Source organism: Ursus maritimus, unplaced genomic scaffold, assembly GCF_017311325.1.
Source record: "Ursus maritimus isolate PB19 unplaced genomic scaffold, ASM1731132v1 scaffold_13, whole genome shotgun sequence".
Lineage (NCBI taxonomy): Eukaryota > Metazoa > Chordata > Mammalia > Carnivora > Ursidae > Ursus > Ursus maritimus.
The window spans coordinates 9,911,249-9,926,086 of NW_024423675.1; the positions used below are offsets into that span (position 1 = coordinate 9,911,249).

The following is a 14,838-nucleotide window of genomic DNA, read 5'->3' on the forward strand; positions in this document are numbered from 1 at the left end:
ATTTTCAACCTTTAAAAAAAACTTTGTTTTAGGGGTACCTGGGTGGCTGAGTTGGTTAAGCCTCTGACTCTTGGTTTCAGCTCACATGATCTGTCTCCTAAAATGGGTCAGGCTCCATGCTCAGCATGGAGTCTGCTTGTCCCTCTCCCTCTGCCTCTGCCCCTCCCCACCGCTCGAGTGTGTTCTCTCTCTAATATCAATCAATAAAATCTTAAAAAACAACAAAACAAAACAAAACCTTTGCTTTAATTATCAATGTTCAGCAAACTTATTCTGTAAAGAGCTAGATAGCAAATATTTGAGGCTTTATTGGGACATAGTCTGTCACAACTCATCAACTCCGCCACTATACAATACCAGCCATAGACAACAGATAAAAAAAAAAAAAAAAAAAAGGATGGGTTGTGTTCCAGTAAAATTTTATTTACAGAAATAGACAATGTGTTAGATTTGGCCTCAGGACGATGATTTCCTAACCCTATCTAATCCATCAGCCACAACAGAAAAACTTCTAATAGAAAGATTAGAAAACAAATTTTAATCAACTGTAAAACAGACAAATATATAACAAATATATCCTCAATGGTCCTAAATAATGCAAGGCATATGCACTATATTTGCAAGTATAGCTAGACTTCAGAAACTCATTAGGTAATTACTATTTCACATATACTACATTCATGTTTCTAACATAATACAGAGTAAAAGATAACTGCTAAGATATTACTAAATCATATCTAGATAATCCACTAATTACATTAATTATAAAATTACATAGAACAGATTTAAAAGATTTTGATAATACATAAAACAATCTAAATTTTAAAAAATTACAAATCCTGATTTCCCATAAGATTTATGCTAAACAATATGAAATGACTGATATAATCTACAAATTTCCATTGCTAGAAAATGAGGAGGTACTATAGCACCTTTAAATCACTGTCTGTATTAAACACAATTCAGTAAGAACATGTAATTTCCCCCATGATTCTACACCTACTTTGAAAAACAAAATCTCCCTTTAAATTTGTCAACTAATTTATTTAAGTACTCATTTATTGTATTATGTAACTATATATATAACTAAAGGGCTGAACTCTATTTGCATAGAAGTTAAATTTCCAGTTATTGTCATAAACATCTATTTTACTTATTTTTGACAAGATGGAAAAGACTATTTTTAAAAATAAAAAAACTGCCTCTGAAAAATTCATTTTAACCGTTTTAAATGTTTAAATCAAATTCTTTTCCCATTCAACTCCCAGACAGTAATAAATATAAAATCAGGAGAGTTAACAAGTAAACCAATCAGATTAAATTCTTATATAAATCACACACATTAAGGACTACAGTCATTAAGTATCAAAAATACAAATAAACTTTTTTTAATTTAGATTCAATTAGCCAACATATAGTACATCATTAGTTTCAGATGTAGTAATACAAATACTCTTTTTTTTAATTTAGATTCTCTAAATTAAATACTCTAAATTTTTTAATTTAGATTCTCTAAATTAAATACTCTAAATTTTTTAATTTAGATTCAATTAGCCAACATATAGTACATCATTAGTTTCAGATGTAGTAATACAAATACTCTTAAAACATTACCTTGTCATACCTGTTGAGTGACAGGCTTATTAAATCACAAAGGAGATTTTCACAATGTTCTTCAAATAGGCTGATGTTGGTTAAATTGTCGCCTGCCAGATTCATAAACTGATGACCGTATACAACTTGTTCTAAAAATGTCATAAAATATATTTTATTTAAAATTACAGTAGATTTTACTATTTCAGAAGGAGGAAAGTAACTGTATGTCTTTAAATTGACTTACAACAAAACTGCAACATATACAGTTAAAAACAAATTTCTTTAGAAATAAAAGTTAAATTTGAGGACAATTCCTTTCTTATATGATCACTGATATACATTACCTACAAAAAGTTTTCAATTTTCTCAAGTGCCACTTAATAGACTTTTCTTTTCTTAATGTGGACATCTTTAGAAAGTACCAATGTAACATCACTTAAGAAAAAAAAAAAGCATGGAAATGCTAGAAAATCTTCACCAATATTTCTGACCGATAAAGGCTTTAAGATATTTTTAAAACAAATGCTGATAAACTAATCACACACAATTGTTTTGTGGTATGAACAGAGCAAACCAAGGTAATAGATAATAAAATGTGCACCTATATCAGATTAAGTATACCTTAAAGTATTGCTCCAAGGAAATATTATCTGAAATACAAAGTCCATGTGAGAGAAGAAATTATGTATTTGTATGTTTGTGTGCACGTATATATGTAAGTGTACACACATACACATATATATATATACATGTAGTTTTGCATTTATTAGTTTACTGAAAATCAGAGATTAAGATAATGGATGTCTTTATAAACTAAGTGATAATTTACAAATAAGTAGCACTTACAAAATATTGCTAAGTTGATAATGGACCCTAAAGATGCCAAATAGCAAGACCAAGAAATAAACAGACAATATGTGAAATAAAAAAGTATTATCCAAAATATATATAAATCACTAATTTTTTTAAAAAAGAAACATTAGCAAAAGATAATGAACAAGTAATAAAGCAACTATAAAAAACAGTAAAATTATGTAAAAATGTTCAACTTCATTGGTACTTAGAAAATTGCAAGACAGAGATTCAATATCATTTTTCATGTATTATTTGGCAAAAAACAAAAGTAACTGATAATATCCACTCCTGGCAAGAGAATGAGGCAAAGGCATGCTTGCAGTGTACACAAACTGGGGAAACTCCGTACAGAAACTAAGCAGTGTTTATGATTTTAAAGCTGAATGTGCCACTCCCAATTCTAAGAATCTACTCTGTAGAATAACTTGTACACGTATTCAAAGCTGTATATATATATACACAAGGATGTTCCATGAAATATTACTTGTAGTAACAAAAAAATGAAAATAACTGAAATATTAAAAAATAGACTTCGCTAAATAAATTATGATAGAGCCATAAGTACAGCTCATAAATGAAGTACAACTATATGTACTGACGTGAACAGATCTCTAAAAACTGTTGACTAAAACACTACACAGAATGCTACCATTTGTGGTTAGCTAGAAACAAAGACAAAAATCCTACCCATGAGTTTCTATATATGTATACTAAGATAGAAGTATGGAAAGATAAATGGACCAAACTGTTCTCTTGAAAAAAGGAGTAAGACCTTGACTTTTTACTTTGGTTACTATTCGTTATAAAATAAAAATTAAAAAAAGCCAGAAAGCACTGATGACCTGTAATTTTTAAAAAAAACAATTAAGGGTTTAGATTTAAAAAGGACATAAATCAGAAATCCATAAACTTACTCAATTTTTCACCAAGCATGTGAAGAATTTCTAGCACCAGCCAATGGATATCTAAGTGGAGATGTAATAAATGCCATGATGGTGGAAAAAGCTGTGAATGACATTATCAACTTTGAGAATTCATAGTACTTTAGTAGGTATTTTATAGCATGCTATCACATTCCTCCACAAGGATAAGGATAAAGAACCAATTAACCTACTCACTATTCAAAAGCTCAGGGAAAAACTTGGTCTTGTTCATTAGAGGATTCTTTCACTGGAGATCTTTGAAAGCATATTTTCATCTGATGGTTTAGGACAGACCCACCTTGGGGCTGCTGAACAGACTTGTATAGTAAAGGTCCCTTCCAACCAACCTCTCATTTTACTACAGCTGCAAGGCCGTAAGAGAATTTTTTAACCACTTATTTTCATAATCTTCTTTTAGACTTTAGCTAGGAAATATGTTTTTAAATGTAATGAGTACCCAGAAACTCCCATAAAATATTTTAACAGAACTTTAGACTATCATGTAGACACTACTGAGATGCCCATTAAGAAACTGAAGTTAAAGGAAGTGAAGAAATTTACCTTTCGATTCATGAATTAAGATTCAAATCTAATTCTATCTGATTCAAAAGCCAGTGCTCTTAAGTACTGTGCTGTAGTAGGGTTGTCAATAACCTTCCCCTAGCCAACATTTAGTATCACCTTAAAAGTAAGTAACAATGATATATACATGATCTATCAAGAGCACAAGGAAGTATGATAGAGAGGGGACTTGTTTTATCAAACTGCAAACAAAATAAAATGCTGCATTAATAAAATAGTATTGGTTCAGAAATAGATAATAAATAAAGAGCAAAAATAGACAAGAGAGAAATAAACATGGTATTTCCAATCAGCACGGAAAACATGGGCCATTCAATAAAAGACTAGTTATTAACTTATTCATCTGCAAGAAACTAAAGTTAGATTTTCCACTTCACAGCATTTTTTTTTAAAACGAGATGAATTAAAAAGATAAATGTAAAAAACAAGTATATTTTTAACAACCACACAGAGATGATACACAAGAAAAACCTGACAAATGTAACTATTTACAAAACTTGAACCATCTCCGTAGCAAGGCAGCTTAGCTGCTAAAAAAGAAAAGATAAATTGATGAAAATATCTGTAATACATAATACCCAACAAATATCTCTAATAAAAAAGCTCCTTAAAAATAAAAGACAGATGGTTAACTGAAAATGCCAATTATATCAATACTTTTCATATATAAGATAGGCAAAACACAAGAAACATACAAAGTCTTGAAAGGTACTTTTCACTTTGTAAGCTTTTTTTGCTGTTATTTCAAAAAAAGAGCAGTATTTCAGTGTATGTTTTTTTTGTGTATGTGCTTTAAAAATTCAGCCTTCTGATCTTCAAATAACCTCTTTTCAAGTTCGCCTAATTAAAAAGCCTATGAAAAGCAAAACCTAGTTTGAGAACCCTTGCAGTCTTTATTTCTACTGCTAGATAAATAATTAATTTTTATTTTCTTAAGCATTTGATGAATATCCAGAAAATAAAGCCAGTTCAATTTATAGAGACCAAAATGAAGGAAAAATATCCCTACCCCCATAAACTATCCACAAATATTAAGTGTCATGATTAAAAGCAATTATCTATTTGCTTTCCATGGATTAGACACAGTAACCTGTGAATTCAGTTAGGACTCTTTATTTTCAGTATTACATATATTGGTCCCTGCTAAAAGAGTGCATTTTTCTTGTTGTTAAATTTCATAAAAATATATAAACATTTATTCGTACCTTACATTTTGGCAAAGACACATTCCTAAAAACTGAATGTTATTCAAATTGGTAAAGTCAAAAAGAATGAAAGAAGTTGAGAGTTCAGGGAATCCCACGGGGAATTATAATTTGCCATTCACATAAGCTCACACTTTCCTATGGAGTATTTGTTAATTACATCTATAAACTGGGTCATGCTTTCAATACAAACTTTTATTTTTTTTTTATTTTTATTTTTTTAAAGATTTTTTAATTTATTTATTCGACAGAGAGAGAGACAGCCAGCGAGAGAGGGAACACAAGCAGGGGGAGTGGGAGAGGAAGAAGCAGGCTCATAGCGGAAGAGCCTGACGTGGGGCTCGATCCCAGAACTCCGGGATCACGCCCTAAGCCGAAGGCAGACGCTTAACCGCTGTGCCACCCAGGCGCCCCTCAATACAAACTTTTAAAAACCAAACTTCAGTAGGGATGATTTCACAGGTAGAAAAAAGGGGCATAGTCAAAACAACCTTAATCATATTCCAAAAAGGTCTCAAAAGTAAGAATAGACATAATGCTGTGGTTTTGAAAATGTAACTTTTATAAGGTGATCTTGAATTTTACTGTAATAGATACTAGGATTTGCCCAAACCTTTATCAATGGGAAAAATGACACAAATTTTTAAAAATAAAGGTTATTTTGCTTTGAAACTTGTACATATCTGCACATTATAAACTGGAATTGAGAACAGCTATCGCTATTTCAGTCTATATTATAATCCAAGCACTTTATTTAATTTTAATTTAATTTTCCCAATAACTCTAGGAAGCAAACCAATTATACACGTGAAGAGACTGAGGCAAGAGCTGCTGCTTGGCCAATGGCACATAATTAGAAGAGGAGCCAGAATTTCAACTCAGGCAGTCTGGTGCATGAGCTGCACTCTTGACAGGTTTCCCTCATTCTTGAATGAATGAATATTCCTTGCACACACACAAAAAAACCCCTGATGATTTAAAAATTAAATGAAACAATTCAAACCTTAATTTGGTTTTGATTTACAAATGCTCCTAGATTAATACTGGAAAGTTCAGATAGATGTCCAATATACAAGAGTAATCCATGAAGTTCATCAACTAACACAGAGGGAAGTTGTGCCTCCAAAGTTTCATAGGGATGGACAGGAACAGGACTCCCAGCATTCTGTACTTTTAGGTACCTAAAAAAAGACAGATACAATAAATAACCAGAGTCTGGATGAACATGCGCTCAGAAGTTCATGCAGTAATCAAAATATTCATTTGGCATCTTACCTAAAGATGAAAACTTTAACATAATGAAGAAATGTCACACACTGCTGCCTAATATTGTCTGCTTTGCAGTGTAGTGTGGATATCTTCCCTGAAACCAAAATAGATTAAGTGTTATCAAAGTTTAAATAATCGGTGGGCAGTGACAAAAAAATTTGTAAGCCATACAAGCAGCAAATTCATTTCTGATTTCATCCCTTCCACATTTACCACTCTATTATACATTCTGATCCAACCATACATAATTACCACTTCTTGCTCTCTGAACTTAGGTTTTAATACACCTCAATGATTTTGCCAAACAGTTGTTTCTACCTGGAACTCTTCCACTCCCCAAAACTTTCCCCTACAGATTTTTTCCCCTCATCCCTGTAGTCCAAGATCTGGCCTGACTCTGTGATGGGCACCTAAACAGATAAAGCCCCTGGCTCCCATACCAGCTTATACACACTATGATTACTACACTTTTCCATCTACCATGCTGTGTGTCTGTATGTCCTACTAACTGCAAACTCATCAGCAGATTCTTCCACTTTGATTCATTGTCACCTTACACAGTACCCAGCATGAAACAGAGCCTCAGGTGATAAATAATACTCAACATTTACTGAGCACATAGTGAGAAAACAAAACAGCCCTGACAGCTGATAGCAAACAACTAGGTCATGATGTTCCCTACTGAAATTAAAGCTTTAATAAAATATCAAAAATAATCAGACGGGGCCCCTCTTGATTATGGTGAAACAAGACAAAAACAAAATCTCTCTGTAACTATGTCTGAGTACAGAAACAAGGCACCATGCAATCGCAGAAAAACAAACAAAATACAGAAACAAAACATTTCCCTCTTGCAGCTAACATGACTATTACTTCTTTACTAATTAGAACCCTCCCTGGCCTTTCTTGGTCCCACCTCCAAGACACAAATTAACATATTCAATTCATTACACTGTCCCTGCTTAACAGTATCCAATCCAAAATAAAGTCCTAGTCCCCTTAAATTCTACTCCAAATCAGCCAGCACAAGAGCAAACCCTATCACAAGCCCCTCCCTACTCTCTCCCTAAGAAGCCCCAACTGTTTCTCATGATATGTACTTCCTTCTTGTGTCAGTAAGCTACTCAACCTTTCATTGACCAAAGGTGTGTTCCAGGTGATCTTCAGTTGCTGGGCATCACTAATAACAGATATTAGCCTGAGCACTTAACATGCATTTTATTATTTATCCTCACAAGAACTCAATGAGGTGGGGACCCGTTCCTGGTTGGAACCCAGGCTGACCACAGTGCCATGATTCTAATTACTACACTGTAGCACAATTGCCAGAAGGGAGAAGCAGCTAGCCTGTACTAAAACACACTGCCCTTCAATTCCCTTTACTACCTCAACTATACCAACCTCCCCCCCCAACCCCGCCCAAATGAGTAACCCATTAAATGTCAAAAACAAACTGAAAGAAGAGCAAGACAGCATGAGGTCCCTCTCCCTGCCCCCAAAGAAGCTGCTAATTCACTTTAGAAATGTCTAGCTTTAAATCAATCTTATCACAGACATAGAAAAATACTATAAATCTCAGCTACAACAAAATTTAAGTGTTATATTTTTTCTGAACCCTAAACACTATCCTGACTTTCTAACCCAATGCTTCTTTCTCCATGTTATTATATCCCAATTGTGCATCAAAGACAGATGTGCAATTCCTTTTTGCCATTGAAAACACTTAAAACTTACCAAAATCACAGCTGGCCTTTAATAAGGTTTCCAAGTTGTACAGTTGCTGCCTGATTTAAAAAAAAACGTAAGGTGAGAGTTAATTTTGGAAAAGTTTAAAGCATGTAATAATTATAGGGATGTTTCCAAATCTATTACATAACTTCAGTATGTGCAAAGCCTCTCATCTGTGAATGATGTTTAAAATACTTTGTGGATATTTATTTACTTTTTCTTTCTAGATATTTATTACAGGGTCAATTTCATATAGTGAAGACTGAGAAAAGATAAAACATGCTTTTGTTTGACCTTGCAAAAATATCTACTAAAAGCTGCATATATGTATATATAATTATAAATATCAGATTTTAATCAATGAGATACTGTTTACATACCCTCAAAATTTTAAGATACTTATATAAAAATCCTCAGTTAATAGTTACATAATGAAATGTTAAATTGTATCAGACAATTATACCACAGGAGTTCAGAAAAGAAATAGAGTAACTTAAACTAGAGTTATCAAGGAAAGCTATATTTACGACGTCCCCCCCTTAAAACCTGAAAGTAATTTCTTGTCCTTTTTCCTAACTGCCTTTCAACTCCTTAAATGTTGACCCATCTTCATGAACCTATGTCCTGAATCAAGACTCAACTCATTCTATAATGTTCAGGTTTACAGAGAATCACTCGCTCAACCTGTTCTCCCAATACAACACATAACAAGACAAAGTCCCTTCACAAGGTCTCAAGGGATGAGGGTAGGAGAAATCTCTCCATCTTTCCATTTTCATTTAAATGTACCATGTACATATTCTTAAAGTATTTTTGGACGATAATTTGCCTTCGACAACTGATTCCATTTCAAAATCATGTAAAATCTAAATATGGACTGGTTTAAGGAAATATTTTGCTAAATGATATTGAATGTTAATTGTGATGATACTGTTCATGTTTTTTAAAAGTTCATATTTTTAAGAAATGCTTATTGAAATATTTAAGGGTGAGATAACATGATGCCTGGAATCTGCTAAAAATACTTAAACCAAAAAAAAGAGGGAAAGGGACAGATGAAGGAAATGTGGTAAACCTTGATGTTTATTGTCACTGAGGGAAGGTATGTGAAGGTTCGTTATAGTATTCTTTCTACATTTGTGTATGTTTGGAAAATTTCATTAAAATTTTTTAATGTCCAAATTAATAAAATTAATATTACTATACAGTCTGAAAGATATATTTGGAAAGTCTAAGTTCATTCTCTGAAAATCAATGAGAGTATGACAATTCAGCAACAAAAGTAGTATTTCAGTTTTCTTCCAAGATTATAACATAGTTCAAAGGCTTAAATATTTGTCTTCAATACATGATGTCAAATATGGAACAAAAGTCTGAAAAAGAATAAAGACTCACTAAAAAACAACTCATTGAAATCACTGCTCCATCAAACATTACCACGTGATACTGATAAGATAATGGAGAACAACATGAACAACTCTACCGGTGCTTTTGTAATATTGGTATCAGAAACCACCCAGCAAAGTAACTAACACCTGAATAGCATCTATGCTCAAAGGCTGTTAAAAACAAAACAAAACAAAACATACCTGAATAAATGGAAGAGCACTCTAGATGAATTCACTAATGCTGTTTCAGTAACCCACTGAATGCCAAATATTTCCACTGTATCTTCCTCAAAATTAGTTGGTAAAGGATCAAGATTCAAAATTAATCTGAAATGAAAACTCTGATTTAATCTCATAAAAAGTATGATAAATCCCATACTATAGCATATCTTTTTTTGTCATTATATAAATCCATATTGTATGTGACATGTCAACAACGATGTCATAAGATTATGATATGCCTTGGTACCTTACATATTCAGGAATTACTACATTTAGATTGTATGAAAAATTCAGTCACATATAGTGATAAAAAAGTGTAACTAAACAGCAATGTAACTTAGGGGAAAAACTCATAAAGTCAGTCTAGGGAACATACTTTTTTTGCCTATGGTCTTCAGTTGAAGAATTTCATCCTTTGAGGGGACATTCAATTTTTGAAACAGCTAAAAGTTACTCTGAGCCATGTCTGGAGCATAATCAAACTGAGTAATCTCTTTTAAGGTCTCAACCAAGGTATAACTATAAAATCAACAAAAATGGCTTCCTGACTGAAATTGCCTCCGCGGGTATTCCCAAAATATTCCAACAACTGCAGTTTTACAGCAACTTGTGTATATCATTCCTGTGAACTTACACAATCTGCTGTATTTATTCAAAAGTTAAAAATAAGTCTGTGACTTCTGCGTATAAAGAATTAGAAGGAACTTGGGCAACAAAACAATGTGTATATCTAACTTAAGAATCACTGAGGAGCTCCACATTATTATTTCATGTTTTAGAAGGATATACCATTTCGAAAAGCCCGGCTAGTTCGGAATTCACTTTAAGTAAAAGGGAAATTAGTAGCCAGTTTCCTACCCCCAACCTGAGGTAGCGGTGAAATAATAAAACATCCGGTAGCAAGAAGTTCTCCTCAATATCCCAAAATCTTTTAGGTATGCTCTAACCAGGAAACCGGCAAAAGAACAGATAGCCTGCACCCATGTTATATACTAAGCCGATTTGCAAAAACATGACTTGAACATCGAAGTTTAGTTGACTGAAATCATAATTTAAAAACATTCCTAACAAACTGATGAAAAATTTGATAAGGGAAAAACAAAGTCTCCGATTTTTTACCTACCGCTTAAGGGCTCCGCTGGAAAGGTAGGACTCTCCAGAAAAATGATTTCCTCCTCCTCTGTTGTCAAAACCACAAGAAAAGCAAGGCGGTTTGCACCATTCCGTCCCCAGCTCCAGTTCCAAGTTGTCGGTCAGGAACATCGACGCAGCGGAACAGTTATCCATTATTTACTTTCTGTCCTGAAATGTTTGGGACTCATGATTATCATTCAAGACTCCAAAGATACTGTGATTAGATTCCAGGAGGTGGGGCGGGCCAAGAGATTGGCGGTGATCTCAGAAGTTCTCAAAACGTCCCCCCAGCACAAAGAAAAAAGTCCGAGAAGCCAATTCCTCAACAACTCTCCCCACACCGACACCCCGATATCAAGGCCGTCAGAACTTAGAATGCACCCCCGACGGGCTGTGGCAGGAACTTCACATCTGCCATCTAGGTCCGGCAGCGCGAAAAGGAAAGAAATGTTTGCAGGACAGATCCTGCTGCAGGACAGATCCTGCTTCAGCTCCGACCCCGCCTCGACCTGCGCCGCTAACTACGTTACCGAACNCCGCCGGCGCCAATCTTTAGTCCTCCCAGCTGGGTGGCAAGTTCCGCCAGGTTCCCACTCGGCGGCGACCAGAGCGGGCCGAACACTAGGCGAAGGCAGCCGGTGTCCTGAGCACCGCGGCGCCCCTCGTTTGAGGCACGGCGTACCTGCTCACACTTTCGGTCCCCAAGATCCGCCCCCAGCTGCCAGGTCTACAATCCCGGCGTTCCTAAGGTCTAAATCAGAAACAGGCGAAATTCCCGCCACTGCGCTCCCGCGCTCAGGAAGGGCGGGGCCACAGCGCAGCCCGCCCCCGGAGATCCGCTCGCGAGGTCTCGGCGGGACGCGCCGGCGCTCCGAGAGTTCTCGCGAGAGTCAGTCGACCAAGGACTCGGTACCGCGAGCCACCTTTTCTTTCTTTTTTTCCCCTCAGTGTGTGTAGCTTTAATTGGTGAGTTCGGCTGGAAGGCGGGGCCTCACGGGGAAAAGAAACTGGAGGCTGAGGTGAGCAAGGAGTAGGGACAGCTGGGTGTTCTTTGGGCCGGACCCAAGAAAAGAGTTTTGCTCAAGTGAGTCCAAAGTGGGTGTCTCATTCACACCCAGAGCCGCGCCGTCCCCTCTTGTTGCCGCGCTAGTGCCAGCAACTCTTTTGTTAAGATCGAGAATGCCTATTGTTCGTGGTTTGTGGACATGGCATGTGCAAAAATGTGGCTAATCCAGTGTATAGAAGCACTGAATAAGTCAGATGGTTCTTGCTTTTGGTATAAAACTGCCCCTCCCCTTATTTGCAGAACATCTGGACAGGTTTAACTGCTTAAACCTGGTCGCTTTTGTGAGGTATAGCCCATGTGCAGCATTTTTCTTTTAAAAGTATTCTTTAAAATCTGTTCAGAAGACTTCCCACTCTAAATCAGAGTTAAAACACAGTTAAGCATATCACTGACCTAAGATTCAAGAAAAACTTGATAATTGCTCCTTCAGATCTCCTGTAATTTTGAGTATTCGCCGTTGCCCATTCCTCCAGAATAGTTTGTCCTGTGTTTAATTCCTGTACAGAGAACCTGTCATAACTCCTCTGTTCAAACCAAATACTGCACATTTTCTAAGAAATGGGACGAGGTGGGGGGAAAAACACAATAAGATCTCTATTCTGACTGCAACCTAGGGCTACAGTGATGGGTGCTATGTTCCATTATGTTCACCTAATGTGCCCTGAAACTTGATGTATTGTTGGCGACCACTGCAGCTTTTTTAGGGTCCAGGTGGAGTTCTAGCATGACACATTATCATCTACAGCAATTCCTAGGAAATCATATCTAGGTATGAGAATATTGGGCCCTGGCTCTGGTTAGGAGAATTGGGTCAACAGACAGTCGTTATTATTTCTTACTCTAATCAAAACATTCAGATAGACCCCTTTTTCCTTTTTCAAGTGCCTGGTGAGTGATCAACTTGGTTGAACCAGTAAGTAGAATAGGAAGAACCAAATAAGTTCCTTGTAAATGTTGTAAGCTAGTACTGTAATGCATTTCAGTAAGAATCCCCAGCAAGTTAACGGACAACATACTGAAGAGAGGTAATTAAAGATGCTTAATGAAGGGGCCATTTATAAAGATATGGACAGGGTTACTGGAAAACAAAAGTAAAGTAACCATGAAGCATCCAGAACTAATCAGAGAGTCATTATCACCTGAGGCCTAAGAGATTTGGGGAAAGAGGGATTACCAGAGCCCAAGGAGACTTGTTCAGGTAGGAGACAGCCACCTATGTTATCTTCATAGGGGAACATAGCTACTGCCAACTTGCAACCCAACAGGGAGGAGCTGGAAGGATTAAGTATGCAAACCACTTTCCCTCCATACTTCAGTGTCCAGCTGGTGGTTTTCATTGGCTAAAACCAACCTAAAAATAGAGGGCAGGGATATAACCTATAAAGTTCAGGCTCCTAAGATAGAGTCCAGGCTGAAGAAGGGTAGAGAGTGAATCTGACAGAAAGGGGTAAATTTTATCAAGAAGACATAACAATACTAAATGTATAACAACTTTAATATATATAAAGGGACAAATATTAATTATAGGAGAAATACCCAAATCAATAATTAGTTACAGACTTCAACACTTCTCTCTCTATAATTGGTGGAACTAGTAGAGAGAGAGTTAGTATAGACTTGAACAGCGCTATCAACCAACTTGTTCTAATTGATATATTTATAGGTGACTCAACCTGGCAATAGCAGAATACACTCTTTATAAGTACATATGGAACAAACACTAAGGTAGACCGCATTCTTTGCCAGAAATCAAATTTCATCAACTTTAAAACGATTGAAATCTGACCACAATGGAATTAAACTAGGAACCAATAACAGATATCTGAAAGAAATCTCTAAATATTTGGAAATTAAGTAACTCTTCTAATTAATCCATGGATCAAAGAAAAAATCACTAGGAAAATGAGAAAATATTTTGAATTAAATGAAAATGAAAGCACATTAAAATTTATAATTTTAACTGCTTACATTAGAAAAGAAGAAAGAGTTCAGTTCAATGATTTAAACTTCTATCTTAGGAAACTAGAAAAAAAGCCCAGCAAAATAAAACCAAATCAAGCAAAATGAAGGAAACAATAAAGGGGAGAAATAAATGGAATGAAACAGAAGAAGAATAGAGGAAATAAGTGCAATCAAAAGGTGGTTCTTTGAGGTGCACCTGGGTGACTCAGTCGGTTGGGTGTCTGGCCGGATCTCATTCAGGTCATGAACTTGGAGTCATGAGTTCAGGCCCAATGTTTGGCTCCACGCTGGTCATGGAGTCTACTTTAAAAAAAAAAAAAAATGTTGGTTCTTTGAAAAGATCAGTATAATTGATACACTTTCTAGCCAGACTGATCAAAAAAAAAAAAAAAAAGAGAGAAACACAAATTACTAATATCAGGAATAAAGATATGTCATCACTATAGACTCTACAGACATTATAAGAATATTGAGAACATTTTTATGCCAAGAAACAGATGAAATGGACAAATTCTTTGAAAGACACCAACTGCCAAAACTCACAAAAGAAGATAAAACTTGAATGGCTCTATATCCATCATAGTAATTTTAATCTTTAGTTAAAAAACTCCCCCCCCCTTCCCCCTCTCTTTCTCACACCACACACACACACACACACACACACACACACACACAGTTCTTACAGGGAAAACTCCAGGACCAGAGGGCTTTACTGTTGAATTCTCCCAAATATTTAAGGAAGGAATAATATCAATTCTCTACTAACTTCCAGAAAATAGAAGAGGGTGAAATACTTCAAAACTCATATAATGTGGCCAACATTACACAGATATCAAAACTTGACAAAGAAAATTATAATCCAGTATCATTCACATGAAGACAGAAATTTTACCAAATAAAATCCAGCA

General features: G+C 35.4%; 1 protein-coding gene across 1 annotated transcript in view; it reads right to left on the reverse strand.

The window, feature by feature from the left end:
• Nucleotides 1-11,419, reverse strand: part of MMS22L (MMS22 like, DNA repair protein) — a 121,694-nt gene extending 110,275 nt beyond the window's left edge. The window contains exons 1-7 of the mRNA XM_008705015.2: nucleotides 10,892-11,419; nucleotides 9,748-9,873; nucleotides 8,165-8,214; nucleotides 6,437-6,524; nucleotides 6,165-6,342; nucleotides 3,366-3,456; nucleotides 1,615-1,745 (exon numbers count right to left, since the gene is read on the reverse strand). Coding sequence (XP_008703237.2) covers nucleotides 1,615-1,745; nucleotides 3,366-3,456; nucleotides 6,165-6,342; nucleotides 6,437-6,524; nucleotides 8,165-8,214; nucleotides 9,748-9,873; nucleotides 10,892-11,055 — 828 coding nt within the window. The 5' untranslated portion in view covers nucleotides 11,056-11,419. The remainder of the gene's footprint in view (nucleotides 1-1,614; nucleotides 1,746-3,365; nucleotides 3,457-6,164; nucleotides 6,343-6,436; nucleotides 6,525-8,164; nucleotides 8,215-9,747; nucleotides 9,874-10,891) is intronic.
• Between the last annotated feature and the right edge of the window lie 3,419 nt (nucleotides 11,420-14,838).